The 21216-nt window shown below is 36.8% G+C and overlaps 2 protein-coding genes across 2 annotated transcripts in view; one reads left to right on the top strand and one right to left on the bottom strand.

Moving 5' to 3' along the window:
• The window catches only part of LOC109110407 (rho guanine nucleotide exchange factor 26-like), an 85060-nt gene that overhangs the window by 18724 nt on the left and 45120 nt on the right, over positions 1-21216 (bottom strand). Inside the window, exon 11 of the mRNA XM_042775037.1 lies at positions 10012-10166. Coding sequence (XP_042630971.1) covers positions 10012-10166 — 155 coding nt within the window. The remainder of the gene's footprint in view (positions 1-10011; positions 10167-21216) is intronic.
• On the top strand, positions 591-2622 carry LOC122148573. Its single transcript, XM_042775038.1, has one exon. It carries the CDS (start codon positions 621-623, stop codon positions 2352-2354), a length of 1734 nt encoding a protein of 577 aa, XP_042630972.1. The 5' UTR covers positions 591-620; the 3' UTR covers positions 2355-2622.

Here is a 21216-nt window from a genome sequence, read left to right as displayed (position 1 = left end):
AACAGTACAACACAGATTTCCCAGAGCGCCACTATGAAGAGAAAGAGGAAATGTCAATGGAGGACAAACAGTTCATGCAATCAGTGCAGGAAAAGACTAAGTTTGAGAATGGGCATTACTGTGTAAGACTACCTCTGAGAAATGAAGCAATCAAAATGCCAAATAATCGATGTGTGGCCGAACTGCGTGCTGCTAACCTGAAAAGAAGGCTTCAGAATAACTCAAGTTTGCTTGAAGATTACTGTAGCTTCATGAAAAGTATAATAGAGAAAGGATATGCAGTTAAAGTTCCCCCCGAACAGCTTGTTCGCAATGACAACAGAGTTTGGTACATACCACACCACGGGGTGTACCACCCAAAGAAAAAGAAAATAAGATTGGTTTTTGATTGTACTGCTTCTTTTCAAGGCATGTCTCTGAACAACCAATTGCTACAAGGTCCAAACCTCACAAACACACTCATTGGTGTCCTTACCAGATTTAGGGAAGAACTAATAGCCATGATGGCAGATGTAGAGTCGATGTTTTATCAAGTGAGGGTTCCTGAGGAGGATGCAGATCTGCTTCGTTTTCTTTGGTGGCCAGAAGGCAATTTGAATGCACCTATAGAAGAATTTAGGATGATGGTGCACTTATTCGGAGCTGCTTCGTCACCTAGCTGCGCCTCTTATGCACTGAAAAGGACTGCTGAGGACAGAAAAGAAGTAGCATCTCCGAAGGCTGTTGAAACAGTTATACACAATTTTTACGTTGATGACTGCTTGAAATCTGTGTCTACAGAACAAGAAGCTATTGACTTAGCAAGTGATGTTCGTAAGTTATGTGCTGAAGGAGGTTTCTGCTTAACCAAGTGGGTAAGCAATAGTAGGAAAGTACTATTGTCTATTCCAGAAGAACAAAGGGCCAGTGGAATAAAGGACCTTGACTTGGATCAGGATTTTCTGCCAATCGAGAGAGCACTTGGCATGCAGTGGTGTACAGAAAATGACACTTTCACATATAAGATCAAGGTACAAGAGAAGCCATTCAGTAGGAGAGGTATTCTTTCAGTTGTTAATTCAATTTATGACCCTCTTGGGTTTCTGGTGCCACTCATTCTACCAGTTAAGCTCCTTCTGAGAGATATGTGCAAACAAGGATATGGATGGGATGAAGAGATTGAGGGTAAGCAAGCTGATCAGTGGGTCAGATGGCTAGAAGATCTAAATCACCTCTCAGACTTTCAGATCAAAAGGTGTGTAAAACCAGAGAAGTTTGGTAACACAACAGAAGCGCAATTGCATCATTTCTCTGATGCCAGCGAGAGTGCGTATGGCACAGCAACTTATCTGGTGCTTAAAAATGAACATAATCAGAAACATTGTTCCTTGTTAATGGGAAAGTCAAGAGTTAGCCCACTCAAACAAATCACAATCCCTAGACTTGAGCTGACAGCGGCAACCATAGCCGTCAAAGTAGACAAAATACTAAGACAAGAGCTTCAAATTCCACTTCAGCAGTCGGTTTTCTGGACGGATAGCACTACAGTGCTCAGCTACATTGGCAATGAGAGTGCACGCTTCAAAACATTTGTAGCAAACAGGATCTCACTCATACGAGATGCTACTACTTCATTACAATGGAGGTTTGTCAAGTCAGCACAAAATCCTGCAGATCAAGCTACTAGAGGTCTTAAAGCAAAGGACTTTGTGCAAGAAGAAAAATGGTTTAAAGGGCCCAACTTTTTGTTGAAACCAGAGGAAGAATGGCCACAATGCCGAGATCAAATGACTCAAGGTGCACAACAAGACCCTGAAATCAAAGCTGAAATCAAAGTCAATGTTCTTAACATTAAAGAAGGCAAGGACATTGTAAGCAAGCTAACTGATTACTACTCAAGCTGGTTTAGTCTGAAAAAGGCAGTGGCATGGATGATAAGACTAAAAGAAACACTTTTACAATTATGTAAAGTAAGAAGACAGTTCCAAGAGTCCATTGCACAATCAGAGAAAGACCCGGAAAAGCAAGCATCCCTTCTACAAGAGCAAATGCAGAAATACAGATCAACAATGGAGAAAAAGTCGTTGAGCCTGAAAAACCTGAATCAAGCAGAAATTCAGCTCATTCAATTCAGTCAAAAACAACAATTTCAGGATGAAATTGAGGCTCTGAAAAAGAATATTCCTGTTAAGAAAAGAAGTCAGCTGTTCAAGCTTGACCCTGTACTTCAGGATGGGATACTAAGAGTGGGAGGTAGGCTCAACAGAGCAGCCATGCCAGAGGAATCCAGACATCCTGCAATCCTCTCAAAATGCTCTAAGATTTCAACTCTCATTCTAAACGATATTCATCAAAGATGTGGACACTGTGGTTGAAACTACATGCTATCTACTCTCAGACAAAAATTCTGGATCCCCCAAGCCAACTCAGCAATTCGAAAACTTAATTCGATCCATAAATGTGCAGTTTGTCGCAGACGTAATGGAAGAGTAGGTGAGCAAAAAATGGCAAGCTTGCCAGAAGACCGCTTGCTACCTAATAAACCCCCTTTTACGAATGTGGGCGTAGATTACTTTGGACCCTTCGACATAAAACGGGGCCGGAGTACTGTAAAAAGGTATGGAGTGTTGTTCACCTGCCTAACAATCAGAGCAGTAGACATTGAGATAGCGGATAGTTTGAACACTGATTCATGCATAAACGCTTTGAGGCGCTTTATAAGTAGAAGAGGACAGGTGTCAGTCATGCGGTCAGACAATGGCACAAATTTTGTTGGCGCAGAAAGAGAATTGCGAGAGGCACTGAGGAACCTGGACCATAACAAAATTGAAAACACCATGCTACAGAAAGGGATTAAATGGATCTTCAACAGTCCAGCTGCTTCTCATCAAGGGGGGGTTTGGGAGCGTCAGATCCGTACTGTAAGAAAGATACTCTGCGCTCTCTTAAAGGAACAGACTATTAATGATGACAGTCTTCATACCATCATGTGCGAGGTGGAAAGCATTATCAACAACAGACCAATAACTAGTACCTCAGAAGATCCAAATGACCTTGAGCCTCTGACGCCTAACCATTTACTGTTGTTGAAAACTCAACCCAGCTTACCACCAGGTGTCTTTAATAAGGAGGACCAATATGTGAGAAAACGTTGGAGGCAAGTCCAATATCTCGCTGATTTGTTCTGGAGCAGATGGACTCATGAGTACTTGCCCATTCTTCAGGAACGCAGTAAATGGTCAAGATTAAAAAGGAACTTTGAAACTGGCGATGTGGTTCTAGTTGTGGACAGTTCTTCCCCCCGCAATTCATGGATAATGGGAAGAGTAATTCAAACCATACCAGACTCCAGTGGAACTGTACGCCGTGTAAAGTTAAAGACCAAAACAAATGTACTGGAGAGACCTGTAAATAAATTGTGCTTAATTCAAGAGGCAATTTAAGCATGAAGACTAAGAAAGAACTATCAAGAGTAAAGATAACCAAAGAAAAATGTGGAAGAACTAAGTAGCTATTTCTTATTCATAAATGTTCAAGTTTAAGGGCTCTTAGTATTAATGTCTATAATAATTGTTTGGTCTCCTGCCCAACCAATTAGGGGCCGGATGTGTAAGAGCCATATGTTATTCATTTTATTTGTTTTTATATAGATGTGGAATAAATAAATAATTGTGTGTTAAGCAATTGTAAAATAATTATAAAAAGTAAATAATTTAATATGTGTATTATATTTCATAGTGACAATGATGTCATTTCCGGAAAGGACCGTTAGTGTTTTTTGTGATGCAATATGGAAGTGAAACAGTTTTTTTGACCGTGTAACATTTTTCCAGTTAATTTTGTTATTAAACGTTACCTAAAGAAAGTTTCTGGACTACGGAATGTTATTCGAGTTCAAATCACGCTTACACATAAGAAGAAGAAGCAAGAAGAATGAAAATTTAAACGGATTGCTATCACACTGACAGTGCATTTGCGTACCAGCATGGTTGACAGCTGTTCATACACAATTACCATTTTAGATCGACAAACTGTACTATATAAGATTTCTTTTCAAACCGAAAGCATAAATCTAGGCTATCCCATGCCGTTTATGGAATCGCTGGTCTAGTGGCGTTAGCCCTTAGCCTAGCTCGTGTGCCTCCACTCTTGCCGTGCTTCTATCCCCTCTCACACCGCCGGCGTCGCCATTTTGTGCGGGTAGTGTCAATAGGCGAGGCTGTGGTCTCGGGGTTCGGCTTCAGCAGCAGACAGAGGCCTCTTAGCTTCTCAGTAGTCTCCAGCGAAAGCTGTTGTTTGTATGCACTGCTGATTTCCAAAAGGCTCTGTTGATCATATGTAACCCCTCTCTCCTGGGTCCTCGCTGCCACACCTCGTTCTTGTTCCGAGTGGGCCTCGAACCCAGGTCTCCGGCATGGAAGGCGGACGCGCTAACAAGGAGGCTAAATGACTGCAGCCACTAGTGCATCTCTTGAGATCAGGGGAGTAAGGTTTAACTGCACAGCATCTACTCGCTGGCCTCCGTTACACTCACCCCTCTAAACCTCACTCCCATCCGGGTCACGGTACCAATGTAACCCCTCTCTCCCGGGTCCTCGCTGCCACACCTCATTCTTGTTCCGAGTGGGCCTCGGACCCGGGTCTCCGGCATGGGAGGCGGACGCGCTAACAAGGAGGCTAAATGACTGCAGCCACTAGCGTCAGTCCCTAGTGCGTCTCTTGAGATCAGGGGAGTGAGGTTTACCTGCACAGCATCTACTCACTGGCCTCCTTTACACATAGATGTGTTTCCGAGTGTTTATCTGATGGATTTGCGATAAGGTCAGACTGTTCGAAGACGAGGAAACGAGACCAACAGACATAAAAACACAGTTTTTTGGACCCGGCGTCTGACTGCTGCGCCATCTTTAAGTTTGAAAATGATGAAAACACTTTTATTTATTTATTTTTAGACGCTATTATCCAATTGGGGAATACATAAAGTGATTTTTCTTAAAGAGGCAAACAAATAAAGTAGTAGTAAATATTAGCATTTTATTTTTTGGTTTACTATAAAATAATTGTATTTGTATTTAATACTAGGCCTACCTTTTATTTTTTATAATATTATCACACATTATTATTTAGTTTATTTTATTAAAAAAAAAACTAAATAAATAAAGTGCAATAATATTATAACTATTATGAATGAATTTTTTATAGTTATATTTAATGGGTAACACTATATGCAGTGTGAGGACCAAACCAAATCTCCAGGTTCTCTTATGAGAACCAGGCTGAAAAAAATGATGTGCACCCCTGCCAATACAAAACATGGAAAGCAACAGAAGTTTAGTAACTAAGTGAAGTTTATTTACGTTTCCCTACAAAAGTCAATACCGCTCTGCACTTTGAGTGCCTGTAGGACACGAGCAGGAAGGAGCCCATCTCATCTCACAACGTCTTTTATAGTTCTTTCTCTCACTAAAGCCATTAAGTACACAGTCTTGTACCTTTTTCTTTTTTGTCCAATTTTCATTTACCTTTTTCCTTCAAAAAAAAAAAGGTTGTAATGTTGTGATTCTCGTCGTAACTGGTTGGCTTGGTTCATGGCTTATTATGCTTTAACAAAGACATTTTTAAAAACCCTTTGGAAAAAATACATCCGGAACCTGCGCTGATGAAAAAGTGCACTTGAGTAGAATCAGTGTATATTTATTTCAGAAGAGTGAAGACTATGCATTGTTCTATTTTACATTTGGTCATTCATTTTCTGTAGTATTTCTTACCTGAATGCTAGACTTACTGTACTTGGAAAAATTTAAAGCAATGTTTTTTGTCATTTGTATCTTTGGTTTATTGTATTTGTCCTATTAAATAAATAAAATTACTGTACTGCAATATGTTTTATTATCGTGAATAAGATTTAGATCATAATGCCCACCCCATGTGTGTCCATTCATTCATCAGATTGTGCGGATGTGTATGCACAAATACATAACAATCCTGCTGCCTGAAAATGCCCATTTAGCCCAGGCCCTGGCAATCTGTCAAGAGACACCGACCATAACTACCTGTCTCAGTTCTGGTCTCAAGGGGCACCTGGACTGGAATTAATCCAGCTTTCCCATCAGCAAACTCAGTGCTGGACAATTATACTACTGTCTGCTCCTGACATATCATATAACTACACTGTAAAAAATAAGTGTCATTTTAACTGTACAATTTTGTAAAAACGCTACAAAAAAAAAAATAGGTTAACATAAGTTCCTGTACTATATACAGGGAAAAACTGTAAAAGATCTCCACCAGGACAATTTCATGTAATTTTACAGTAAAATACTGTTAAATTTACATTTTTTTAGAAATAAAAAAGAACAAATCAATGTATAATTTACAGTCAAAACACTGTAAACTGATATTCCCCAGAATTCCACTGTGTGACGCTCCACATTTGAAAGTATTTTGTTTAAATCCAGGGTTTTTTAATAGTTTTTTGTTATCAACATTTGGGATTTAGTTACATCTTCTTGCAATTAATTCCAGTTTCTTTGAATGTTTATGTATCGTTTGTCACCATGATGGTGTTTTGTGTTTGCATGAATGACTTTGTGCACCTTCTATATATTAATATAAACTTCTGCTTGTGGGGTGGTTTTTTGTGTTTGAATTAGTTTCTTTGTGCACCTTCTATATATTAAACCTGCATTATTATGGTGGTTGTCAGTATGTTAAAGGTACAAAACAGATTTTAATAGCAGGTGTGCGTTGTTGAATTTACTGGTTTTACATTCAAATTTTTCTTGTTTGTAAATAACAGTTTTATACTGTAAAAAATTCAACAGTTTTTTGGCCGTAATTGTGTTTACAGTTTTTTCTGTATTTTTTTTACAAAAGTAATGGCAACCCCAGCTGCCAAAATTATTTTGTAAAAACTACAGACTTTTTTTTACAGTGTACTGTAAAATTTTACAGTTTTTGGCCGTAATTGTGTTTACAGTTTTTTTCTGTATTTTACAAAAGTATTCTGGCAACCACAGCTGCCAAAATACTTAAACAACTACAGACTTTTTTTTACAGTGTACTGTAAATCAGTTTTTGTCGCCGTAATTGTGTTTACAGTTTTCCTGATTTTTTACAAAAAAGTATTCTTTGGCAACCACAGCTGCCAAAATTATTTTGATAAAAAAACTACAGCACTTTTTTTTTACAGTTGTACAGATTAACAGACTTTTTTTTACAGTGTACATTCTATCAGTTGAGCAATCAGATGTTCCTACCACTGTAATGACATCCTCCCCAGCAGCCAAGAAATGTTCCAGCAACAGGACAAAACATTTACACACATTCATCAAAACACACACACACAGGCCCCCAAAGTGCTGTTATGAAAGGAATGTTGTATTTAGGTTAATTACAAATCCGAGAGATGGATGTCATTGCTGTATGACACTGAATCTTTTGTTCAACTTCTTATACACTTACACTTTAATAACCATCCCTGTGTACTCATACAATAATTTAAAGGGGTCATATGATGTGATTTAAATTTTTCCTTTCTCTTTGGAGTGTTACAAGCTCTTGGTGCATAAATAAGATCTGTAAAGTTGCAAAGACTAAAGTCTCAAATCCAAAGAGATATTCTTTATAAAAGTTAAGAGTCCACGCCTACCTAAAACGGCTAATTCTTACATGCCCCCACATGTCTATGTCATGATGTGGGAAGATTTGCATAACACTGCCCAAATGTTTACACAAAGAAAGAAGGCGTAACCTTTGATTCTCTCTGTTGCCGCCACCATGTTGTGAAGTTGCTGTGTGTTTCGTTGTGAAAGCGAAACTACTTTGTTTGGCCTTCCAAAAGAGGAAACAATTAGAAATCAATGGTTAATTTGTATTTACAACACTGCTCCAGAACTGTTCAACCCAAATATTTAGATGTGTGCTGTGCAATTTATGGAGGATGAGGACTGTTTCCTGAACCAGTAGCCTACAATTCGTCTGTGGCACAAGGGCTGTTTCTATAAAGTTGGGCAATTCCAACTTTGCAAGGACAGTCTGGTGCTTCTGACTCACAGCCTGTAAGTAAGTTTTTTATATTTAAATAATTTGCCAATGATAATTCAAACACGAGTTTTGAGCAGTGTAGAGTAGGCTTTTGTTGTTTTTGTTTTTTGATTTTACAATTGCAGATGTGGTTTTGTTTTTATGTTTATGAATATGAATATGAATGCAATTAAAAAGACAGTGTAAGTCATTATATTCAGTAATTATGTCCCCATTGGATGCAACAAATGGCTTGTTTGTAATGGGTTTTATAAACCAATATCCTGAGTTGTTCAGTTACTCCTAACAGTGCATTGACTGAACTGCTAAAAGAGAACCAATGATGGGATGTGCACGAGCAGAGCAGCTGGACTGAGTATCGTCCTGCTGGAAGACGGCATCACAGTGTTAAGGGGCGTAACATTTCCATCACACGCTTGAGGTATGCAGCCAATCATAATGCACTGGGTAGCTGGCCAATCAGAGCACACCTCCTTTTCAGAACGATGAGTTTTGTAAAAATTGACGCGTTTCAGAAAGGCGGGGCATAGAGGAGCAAATACACAACATAATGTTCTTTTTAGCAACGTCATATGACCCCTTTAATCATTCGATACATAACAACAGTGTACTAAACATAATGTCCTTTTCTATTGTTTATAACACTGAAGAACATTGCTATTATCCAACATATGCTAAATAAGGCAGACTTCTGCACATACACATGTGAATGTTTATGTGTGAGAAAGAGAGATTCATAAATGAAAAGGATGAAAAATAACCAGCTGCTTTTCAGCACAAGTTACATAACCAGAGATAATGAGTAAAATACAGAGGACCGGAAAGACAGAGCGAGATAGGGGGGGAGAGAGAGAGAGAGGAAATGAGAAGAGGGATAGAGTGGAGAGCGTGATGGCATGCACGGGTTTGTTTTGCTTCAGATCTGAACGAGTGGCGTGACTCCCCACACATACTATACAGAACTCTTATCAGAATAAACATCACACATTGACTCAATAAAGCTATTTCTTTTTCCTCTTTCTTTATTTTTCTGTTCAACTGACAAACTATTTTTCTGTTTGACACTGTAAAGCTGCTTTGACACAATCAGTATTGTATAAAGCACTATACAAATAATGGTAAAAAAAAAAAAAAATTCCCAGACAGTGTGTTTATGGGCCGTATTTGCCAGAATGAAGTATTAATGAAAGCCATCTTATTTTCTTGGAGGTTGTCCCCTTTTTCATAGGGTGCAGAATGTTCCCAAAAACAACCAGAACATCAACAACAAAAAAAGGAGCTCTGCTAACTACATGAGTCACTCCCAGAATAACTGTCACAGTGTAGCAGCAGGGAGCAGACTCTATACAAACGGGCTAAAAAAAACCTTGTGACACACAAACACAGATTACTCTGTTATACCATTTTTACTCTGTATATTAATACAATACCATTTATATATTTTCAAATGAACATGCAAACACTGGACACCACTATCAACAGCGCTGCATGACTAAGATAATGTTTCATCACTTGGTTTCTGTTTTAGTTGCTTTGTGCTAGGTAGCACAAAAACACAATACTGGTCTAGGATAACCACAACAAAAGCTTAAAATTAAGTCACAGTGGCAGCTGGCAACATAAATTTAAACAGGAATCATTATCAAGGGAAACAGCATATCACAATCTTGAATGCTGACAGAAAACAACACAAAATGTAATATGAGGAGCACTGCGAGTTTAGTATGCCATCTGCTATACTTCATTTCCTTATAACATTTTTTGGGTTCTGTTTTTCCTCTTTGGTATGAGTGATGTAACGTTATCCTACCTCTGCAACAATCCACACTCACCTGTACATGCAAGCTTTATCTCCACGTCCATTTATGTTAGCACAATAATTTCCTGTTCTCTATAATATCCTCCAGGGCACAATAACAGCAAGGGAAAAACAGAGGTACATTTGGACACAGTATGACGAGATTTCATTTGTGGTCTCCAGCTCACCTTTTCTTTCGTGTGACAATGAGGACATCATTGAAGAGGAAGAAATAGACCTGCTGGCGAGATTTCTTTTTGGAAAAGATGCCATTTTCCTCAACAAAAGCTGTTAGCTCCCCACGCTTTACCATCCAGCGGGAGGACGACACTAGTGGGAACGGCTACAGAGATAAAGTGTGAAAGGAGAAAATGTGAACCAGACAGAATCATTAATGTTTCAATGCAACATGACCGAAATGAAGAAAGTGAACAAGACCTCATTTTAAAACAAATCTCAGACATTAAGAACAGTGAAATAAATAGTTAGATAGGGATGCGCATTTTGGTCTCAAGATCCCTGTGTTCAGTTTCATTGCTTTAGTTTTGCTCCTTCTAGGAATTTGTAACGCTAAAAATGGTACACAATACCCATACTTAGTTGTTTTTCCAATTTGTCGTTGTCAAAATATTAAAATGTATTTGTTGTAATGTTGATTACACGGGGCAGTCATGGCCTAATGGTTGGAGAAACAGACTTGTAACCCAAAGGTCACGGGTTCGAGTCTCGAACTGGCCCACAACTGAGGTGAAACTACTTACTGCTGTGTGTGTGCACTTGGATGGGTTAAGTGCAGAGAACAAATTCTGATTATGGGACACCATACTTGACTTTTAATTTGTTCTTTTAACCTCATTCTAATGTTGATTAGCAACCATGTGCCTAGAATAATTTGCATAAAACAGGTCCAAACCATTTTCATAGTAAGGGTTTTCGCTCTCACATAGGACACCTGAGAAGATGTCCAGAAAAATCCTAGAGCAATGGCAAGTGTGCTGTCTTCAAAGCAAGTTCAAACACACAAAAAAACATCTTTCAAAATTGGCATGAAACTAAAGTTGCAATTGTGTTTTCTTATCTATTGTGATGTATAAACAAGTAAAAAGTTAGAAAATTAGAAGAAAAATATAGGACACAACTTGATTTCGTTCATCTTGTGTTTTTTTATATTTTGTGATGTATAAACAAGTAAAAAGTTAGAAAATTAAAATGAGATCCACTGACTTATCTATGGAAGCCTGGTAATTCTGAGATAAAGTTTTAAAATAAGGAATAAAGTCAAACAAGCATAAAATCAAAATAAAATCAAAATCAAACTATAAAAGGTTCAAAAAGCTTATAGTTTTGACCTCAATGTCAATATAAAATAATTAAAACAATGATAAAAGAATAAACGATAAATAAAAACTAACTTACAACTTCACACAATATTGTTATACTGATAAGCAACTTTATTTTCTTATTTCTTCTTGTGACATAAAAATATGTCTTGACCAACTTTTTAAAAATATGAATGCTGGTAGCCTTTTTACTTCAGTGGTAGACATTTCCAAATTTTTACCACCAGAACATTTATGATTTACTATATAATGTGCTAGAAGACTAGCACTAGATGATCTTAAACTACGATTCGGAACATACAGTATCTCGACAGACAGTCTGAAATGTGTAGAGGTGCCAGATTGTGCAATGTTTTATAAACCAATAAAAAAAATAAATAAAAAAAAAATTCAAATCAAGTATTTGATGGACTGGTAACCAATACAGTTCCATTAAAACCGGTGTAATAAGCTCTATACTTTTTTGTTTCAGTACTCTGGCTGCTGCATTTTGTATAAGTTGTAGCTTCATTACAGAAACCCTTAGGCAAGCCAGTATACATAACATTACAATAATCAAGATGAGAGAAGATAAAAGCATGAATGAGTGCCTAGAATCATCCAAAGATTAAAAAAAAAAAAAAAAAAAGATGATTCTTGGCAAGTTTTTGTCACTTGATTAATATGACACTTAAAACGAAGGTCACAGTCCAGAATGACACCCAGATTCTTAACTTCTATCTTAGACTGTAGTGCCAAGGAACCCAACCCAGCTTTTTATCCTCTCTCACTCATGTTTTGGGCCCACAAAAATAATTTTTGTTTGATCTTTGTTCGATTTCCAAAAAAAAAATGTGCTGGACAGACAGTCAGACAACTCATCTGAAATGTATAATTGTATATCATCAGCATAAAAATTATAATTCATGTCATATTTCTGAATTATGCTGCCCAAAGGGAGCATGTATAATGAAAATAAAACAGGCCCAGGATCCTTGTAGAACACCATGTAATATTTCATATGTCTTTGAGATACAATCACTTATATTAACTAAAAAAGTTCCTTTCTGTAATATATTTTTTGAACCAATTTAAAATATTACCAGAGACCTACAAGTTTTTATAGTCTGTTTAACAGAATACAATGATCAACCGTGTCAAATGCTGCACTTAGATCCAAGAGTGTTAAAACTGATGCATTACCTTTATCTGTATTTAATCTCAGATCAGTTACTACCTTTAATAGTGTTGTTTCCGTATTATGACCAAGTCTGAAACCAGACTTATATTTCTCCCAAACATTATATTAAAGGGGTCATATGATGCGATTTCAAATTTTCCTTTCTCTTTGGAGTGTTACAAGCTCTTGGTGAATAAAGAAGATCTGTGAAGTTGCTCACTCTAGGCCTCCGGACTCTGCTCAGTCAAGGCCGCCGCGGTGTGTGACGCTGTTGAGAAAGCGAAACTACTTTGTTTTTGCCTTCCAAAAGAAGACACGACTAGAAATCATGTTTACATCACATTTATAATGGGTTTTATGCATAGACTGTATGGTTTTATGTTTATGTCTCGTCGCTCCGGTCGGACAAGGCATCGCAATATGTTAAGAGGCGTAACATTTCCGTCACCTGCTTGAGGCATTCGGCCAATCACAACACGCTGGAAAGCTGGCCAATCACAGCACACCTCGCTTTTCAGAGCGATGTATGGAGTCAAAATAATGCCATATACACTCACCTAAAGGATTATTAGGAACACCATACTAATACTGTGTTTGACCCACTTTCGCCTTCAGAACTGCCTTAATTCTACGTGGCATTGATTCAACAAGGTGCTGAAAGCATTCTTTAGAAATGTTGGCGCATATTGATAGGATAGCATCTTGCAGGTGATGGAGATTTGTGGGATGCACATACAGGGCACGAAGCTGCCGTTCCACCACATCCCAAAGATGCTCTATTGGGTTGAGATCTGGTGACTGTGGGGGCCATTTTAGTACAGTGAACTCATTGTCATGTTCAAGAAACCAATATGAAATGATTCGAGCTTTTTGACATGGTGCATTATCCTGCTGGAAGTAGCCATCAGAGGATGGGTACATGGGGGTCATAAAGGGATGGACATGGTCAGAAACAATGCTCAGGTAGGCCGTGGCATTTAAAACGATGCCCAATTGGCACTAAGGGGCCTAAAGTGTGCCAAGAAAACATTCCCCACACCATTACACCTCCACCACCAGTCTGCACAGTGGTAACAAGGCATGATGGTTCCATGTTCTCATTCTGTTTATGCCAAATTCTGACTCTATCATCTGAATGTCTCAACAGAAATCGAGACTCATCAGTCCAGGGAACATTTTTTCCAGTCTTCAACTCTCCAATTTTGGTGAGCTCGTGCAAAATGTAGCTTTTTTTTCCTATATTTGTAGTGGAGATGAGTGGTACCCGGTGGGGTCTTCTGCTGTTGTAGCCCATCCGCCTCAAGGTTGTGCGTGTTGTGTCTTCACAAATGCTTTGCTGCATACCTGGGTTGTAACGAGTGTGGTTATTTCAGTCAAAGTTGCTCTTCTATCAGCTTGAATCAGTAGGCCCATTCTCCTCTGACCTCTAGCATCAACAAGGCATTTTCGCCCACAGGACTGCCGCATACTGGATGTTTTTCCCTTTTCACACCATTCTTTGTAAACTCTAGAAATGGTTGTGCGTGAAAATCCCAGTAACTGAGCAGATTGTGAAATACTCAGACCGGCCCGTCTGGCACCAACAACCATGCCATGCTCAAAATTGCTTAAATCACCTTTCTTTCCCATTCTGACATTCAGTTTGTAGTTCAGGAGATTTTCTTGACCAGGACCACACCCCTAAATGCATTGAAGCAACTGCCATGTGATTGGTTGATTAGATAATTGCATTAATGAGAAATTGAACAGGTGTTCCTAATAATCCTTTAGGTGAGTGTATATATGCAAAAAAATAAAGTTTTGCAAAGGAAAATAAAGTTTTACAAACGAAAATTAAAGTATTGAGGAAAATAATTTTGCTTTTTGTAAACAAAAATAAAGAATTGCAAAACATAAATGATACCGCGCGAAAGCAATGATTTTGCAATACATATTTTCCATGGTCATATGTATTATTTTATTTGCAACACTGATTTTATTTTGCGTATCAGTCTAGTTTGAATTTGCGCTGCCATTTTTCCTTTGCGCTTCATTTTTCTGCGCGTCTCGCTTTGTGGCGCTGTTTTGACGTGGGGGTGGAGTCAAGGGGCAGGGGCGTTTACAACATGCCTCCTTGGAAGTGACGTCATCGGCCCGAGACGCAGCTCACTGATCCAGGTACTGTCATGATGAGCAGATGCATGCGAGTGGATCGCTTCCTTTTATTCACTAGCATTAAAGCATGCATGTTTTCGTTTTATTAACTTTATTAACAAATGTATATGTGTATTAGCAGCGTTTGCTCAAGTTAAAGAAGTTGTTAAAATCTCTTAACCTGTGGGAGGACGCCAGCGCACAGAAGCGTTCTTTGTTCACATTAGTTCAGAGTTTCTGCTAGTTTTAATGTAAAATTATGTAATAAACTATAACGTAGCCTACATCATTAAAGAGGTCTACGACTTAAGTTTCATATCGATCTCGACTTCGTTTTTCATTTACATAAATCCTGGCATAAATTAATAAATGACTGTCATTGTAAGATAAAAAAATGAAGCTTGAATCTTTTTGGTTTAATTTTGCCACAAGTTTAATGCATAAACAAACCCGCATGATTATCAGAGATTGATCAAATATTTTTATCCATCCCACAGTCCGTTGATCGTGTCTTTTTATGTAATATATGTGCAAATAAGGCTATTATTATTTTTATTATTATATTTATATATATATAATATATCCAAGTGGATGCTGCACACTGCTGGTGGTTGAGGAGAGACCCCCCACAACAATACACAATAAAGCGCTATATAAATGCATCATTCATTTATTCATATAGGCTAACCGTATATAATAATTAATAATAATATTATATTAAATAGGGCTATATTTTTATATTTATTGTTATGCTTATTTCCCATTTTAATTCGTGTATTGCTTACCTAATTAACGTCCTGTTATAAATGTGTGTTTACATTTACAAATGAAACTAGCAAATTATTCATTTATAATTCTAATATTCATTATTATAGGGTTAGAGTATTTATAGAGTTATTGTTAAATTCATCCTCTAAAGTGCACTTCCAGTAAAAATTCTTTATTGGCATGTCGGGCTTTTACAGTATAGGCTATTATTTACAAAACTCTTCAGGGCTGCGTTTTCCAAAAGCATTGTTAAAACTAGCAGTAACTCTGAATTAATGTGAACAAAGAACGCTTCTGTGCGCTGGCATCCTCCCACAGGTTAAGAGATTTTAAACAAACACTGTTAATACACATTTAATTAAGCAAATGAAACAATCCACATTTTAATGTTATAAAAGTGTGCACATTGAGAGAAATAAACAGCAGATGTTCATGTTAGCAACTTCTTTAACTTGAGCAAATGCTGCTAATACACATATACATTTGTTAATTTTGTTGATATAATGAAACCATGGTTGTTTTAATGCTAGTGAATAAAAGGAAGCGATCCACTCGCATGCATCTGCTCATCATGACAGTACCTGGATCAGTGAGCTGCGTCTCGGGCCGATGACGTCACTTCCAGGGAGGAATGTTGTACATGCCCCTGCCCCTTGACTCCACCCCCAACTTCAAAACAGCGCCACAAAGCAAGACGCGCAGAAAAATGAAGCGCAAAGGAAAAACGGTAGTGCAAGCTCAAACTAGACTGACACGCAAAATAAAATCAGTGTTGCAAATAAAATAATAGATATGACCATGGAAAATATGTATTGCAAAATCATTGTTTTCTTGCGGTATCATTTTTGTTTTGCAATTCTTTATTTTTGTTTGCAAAAAGCAAAATTATTTTCCTCAATACTTTAATTTTCGTTTGCAAAACTTTATTTTCTTTTGCAAAACGTTATTTTTTTGCGTATATATACGGCAATATTTTGACTCCATAGCAATGAGCCTAGTAAAAAATCTATGCGTTTCAGAAGGCGGGGGATAGAGGAGAAACAATAATGTACAGTATGTGGTAGATAACGTGTTTGTTTTTACCTTAAACCGCATAAACACATTTCATTACACAAAATACACCAAATAATGTTCTTTTTAGCAGCATCATATGACCCCTTTAATCTAAAAACTGATTAAGCAGTGGAAATACATCCTTTTCTAAAATTTTCCTTAAAAATAAAATGTTAGAAATTGGTCTATAGTTATTCAGGAAAACCAAACCCAGGATTAATTTTTTTTTTTAAAGGGTTAGTTCACCCAAAAATGAAAATTCTGTCATTAATTACTCACCCTCATGCCGTTTGAAACCCGTAAGACATTTGTTCATCTTCGGAACACAAATTAAGATATTTTTGATGGAATCTGAGCAGCTGACACAGAACAGCATACGTCCAGCAGATATTGTCCAAAATGACACCAGGGTGATGCAGAGGAGACAAATTGTTGAATAAATTTGTTTGTGTTTTTTTTTGCGCACAAAAAGTATTCTCGTAGCTTCGTATAATTGTGAATGAACCACTGATGTCACATGTATTATTTTACAAATCTCCTTGCTACATTTCTGGACTTAGGAATATTTCAGTTGTATTGCTGTCTATGCAGGGTCAGACAGCTCTCAGATTCCATCAAAAATATCTTAATTTGTGTTCCGAAGATGAACGAAGGTCTTACGGGTTTGAAACAACATTAGTGTGGGTGAGTAAATAATGACAGAATTTTCATTTTTGGGGGAACTATCCCTTTAAGTGTCTTCACAACAGCACATTTAAAAGCATTAGAAAAATGCCCGTCTCTAAGGAACAATTAACTATTTCAAAGACATAATCTATCAAACAGTGCAAAACTTATTTAAAAAATGCTGTTGGTATAGGGTCAAGAAAGCTGGAAGAGAAATATGCAGAACCCTCTAGACATCTGCTCGTACAAAATGTGCCAGAAGAACTTTCCCACACTGCTCAAGCAGCAGGTTGTAAATATGGTTGCATTAGTGAGTGTGTCCAATGCAGCACTGTGTACCGAATAACGTAGTGAGAAATACATCATGATAAACACAAGACCCACAGTTAGTGAGCAGCATGTGTGTATCAGGTAAGAATGTGTGAACAAGTTTGACAAGTAAAATAAACAGCAGCAAAAATCCACAAGTTTACTTACTTCCTGTGGTACAAGGTACTACATGAAGGTGAAGGCATGTACATAGTAAATCCCATGATTAAAAGACTGAGAGTCTAAACTCTTGCTAATCTCTGTGAGATAAAAAAAGAGCATATAGTTCACATTTAACCAGATCCAGATCCTTTCACTCTTCAGGATTTAACCAGTTGGATTAACCTCTCCAGTAACTAGGATTTGTGCAACTCTACATAGAGAATCTGGGAAGGCCCTCAGATGTGACACAGACATTACCACAAACCACTTTGTGTTTACAGTAAGAAACACAAAAAGGATACACATGCTTAATATGATTAAGGACATATTTCCTATCCACTTAAGATAGTCTGCATCTGCAAAACTGTACACGTAACTTTTGCATAGTGAGATGCATATTTCTGCAGGTCTTTTAGTTAATGTTCCTCATCAGCTGATACTACAGACATAACGTCAGACAGCACAGATAGGAGGACGAGAGTCACATAACTGCTTTATGGGAGATGTCATACACCAGCATACATATCAGTAGAATTGGAAATCAAAACTTTTTTTTCAATCCAACTTTTTAACTGGTGTCAGACTGATTTTCATGACACTTGGTTTTGTAAATGTTTACTGAACACATTCTTCTGCAGTCATAATACTATAATACAAAACCATAACAGTAACCCCAGTAATGTTGATCACAAGCAAATCAACAGCACCAAGCACAAGATAAGTTTTGTGTGCGGTCAGAACTGAATATGATGAGAGAAAGATAGGTTGCTGTGAAATAATACAAAGTGAACACGCTACTATTCAAAAGTCAAAATGTTTTTGAACAAATTCTTATGGTACGTATACACTTATTTTTAAGTCATTCCTATGGGAGCTGAGTAACATGCTTGCACGATGACTTGTGGGATTGACAGTGAACCAAAGAAATCATTGAGAGTGCCCAAAAGTTGAGAAAGGCTACAAATGAAGAGCAGAAATCAGCTGTGATGTTCAGGTAGTGATGACTGTCTTTAATGTTTAAAAATACACAGATGCTGGAGTTTCTGCTTGATTTAGTGTGTAAATCATACTGTTTACATACTTAATGCTTTGCACTTGCTACATCTTAAATATTGCAGTTGGGATACTTTAAAGGGACAGTTCACCCAAAAATGAAAATTCTGTCGCTAATTACTCACCCTCATGTCATTCCAAACCCGTAAGACCTTCGTTCATCATCTTTTTTGATGAAATCTGAGAGCTTTCTGACCCTGCATAGACAGCAACGCAACTGAAATGTTTTATGTGCCAGAAATGTAGTGAGAACATTGGTAAAATAGTCCATGTGACATCAGTGGTTCAACCCTAATGTTATGAAGCTATGAGAATACTTTTTGTGCACAAATCACCATTCACAAGAGTACCATGATGCGTGGATGTGATGCTGCTGATGCAGGAGGTGTTCTGAAATATTTCTCCATTTTTTTTTAACATGTATTTTATATTCATACAAGTGTGTTGTAAATGTCATTTATGTCATGCCTATCCCGTGCCTTTAATAAAACTTAAACACAGAATCAGTTGCTGTCTTTATTTACCAAAAGGAAACTACTTTTATCTTTGACATGAAAATGTACAAATTACAGTATCTATTTTTTAGCCATTTGTTATTAAAATATAAAACATTTAAATTGTTATAGTTTTGTAGAATAGAAATAAAACAGTGCATCACAATGCACTATATGATTAAAGACAAAAATTACGTGGTTAAAGATTTGTTTTCACATTCTTGAACAGTTCCACTAAATCGTTTTGGGCAACAAAAAGATTGATATTATTTAGATTCCAATTTATGCATGTCAAAAACACTCAGTTTTTCGCTTTGTGATCAAAAACATCATAACAAACTTTATTATGGCACATTAACTTTTAACAAAGTTATTAAACGACCCATTTTAAGGACTCTCAAGGTAAAATAAGAATATTATAAAAATGCTTAACAGCTGTATGCTCATTTACTTGGAGTGTAGCCTTTACCTCAGGTAAATCATTACATCGATCATAAACCATGACACAATCTTGAATTCTTTTGCATATTAGCAATTATACTCTATACATAATTTCATTCTACGCTGAAACATAATGACCTTTTTGAATAGGTTTTGTGATCTCGTGACAAAGCAATAATATTTTCAGAGTCAGAACAGGATCATGTTTGCTCCACCCAGTGACATCAAATATCTCAGACACACTCATGCACTGCACCTTGTTTACAAGGAGAGGAATGCACACGCATGCATTATGGTATTCTCATGAATAGCAGCGGAGAATGACCCGGGAGTAGACATGTGCCAGTATTCTGTAATGCGATATATCACGGTAATGAATATGCACAATATTGTGGGCTCTTCTAAATACCGTGAATAATTATACATTACAAATTATTCAGAATTTGGGATGCATTTTAAGAATACTTTTCCCATCAACTGGTCAAAATGCACAACACCGCTGTATGTTGCTTGAAAGATGCGTGTGAGCTCTGATGTACACAAGCACGCATGAGAAGCACTTGGGGGAACACGTGAGAGACGCGCTGAATGAAAGCACATTCACTCTCTGACAGCAGATGGCTAAACTGCAGAAAATGCAGCCGTTACCCTGGAAACCCCATAAATAAAGCAGCTACTTTCTAAAGTATAGGCTATAAATAGATTTAAATAGCCATTCAGATTTGTGGATTTGCTATGGTGTTGATGCCAAATACTTAAATATTTATTTTTAATAGGCTATTCATTTTCAACCTTTTTAATTTTTTTTTTTTTTTTTTTTTTTTTTTTTTTTTTTACATTTTAATCTGGACTACAACCTAAATATTGTTTGAAAGTGTGTTTTGATTCTTTATTGTTTCGTTCACACTTTACATTAGGGCTTCATTACATTAAATTCATTAGTTAACATAAACTGCCAATGAAAAATTATTTGAACATTCATTAATCTTAGGTATTCCAATATATAACACATTGTTAAAATCGAAAGTTGCAACTGTGTTATTTAATGAGCTAACATGAACTAAAACTTGTATTTTTTTTAACAAACATTAATAACTTCTATAGCTCTTTGTGAATGTTAATGCATTAACTAAGGTTAATTAATGACGTCTTATTGTAAAGTGATACCTATTGATCTTTATAGTTCTTTTGCACTTGAATCTGTGTAAAACGTTTATATATTTTTCTGTATTGCTTTATTGTATTTAAACATTCAGTTATTTTTGTTATAAGAAAAATGTTATTAAACCTGTTATACTGTATTATGTCCACTTTTTTTAAACTAAATTTCAACATCGTGATAATACCGTATACCGTGATAAAAGCATTAGCAATTAATCGCAACATGAAAATTTGATACTGGCATATCCCTACCTGGGAGAGAAGAAATCACTGAATAAAGTCGTTATTTTTGTTTTCTTTGTGCACAAAAAGTATTCTCAAAGCTTAACTTTATGGTTGAACCACTGATGTCACATGGAATATTTTATCAAAGTCTTTACTACGTTTCTGGGCCATAACACATTTCAGTTGCGTTATGTAGGGTCAGAAAGCTCTCGGATTTCATCAAAAATATCTTAATTTGTGTTCTGAAGATGAACTAAGGCTCATGAGGGTGATTAATTAATGACAGAATAATGACTATCCCTTTAATTGTGAATAGACTGGGTGGGTTAACGAAAGTTTATTAAACTGACACCATATCATTACTTTGGAAAACAAGGCTGCATTTATTAGATCAGGAAAAAAAAGATAATACTGTAAAATCAAAATCAT

The sequence above is a fragment of the Cyprinus carpio genome, chromosome A18 (assembly GCF_018340385.1).
Source record: "Cyprinus carpio isolate SPL01 chromosome A18, ASM1834038v1, whole genome shotgun sequence".
Lineage (NCBI taxonomy): Eukaryota > Metazoa > Chordata > Actinopteri > Cypriniformes > Cyprinidae > Cyprinus > Cyprinus carpio.
The sequence above is the reverse complement of the archived record's forward strand: the minus strand, read 5'-3'. Positions and strand labels throughout refer to the sequence as shown.

Bases quoted from the DNA above. Each gene is read 5' to 3' on its own strand.
- LOC122148573 (XM_042775038.1), top strand. From the start codon at position 621: ATGATGGTGCACTTATTCGGAGCTGCTTCGTCACCTAGCTGCGCCTCT.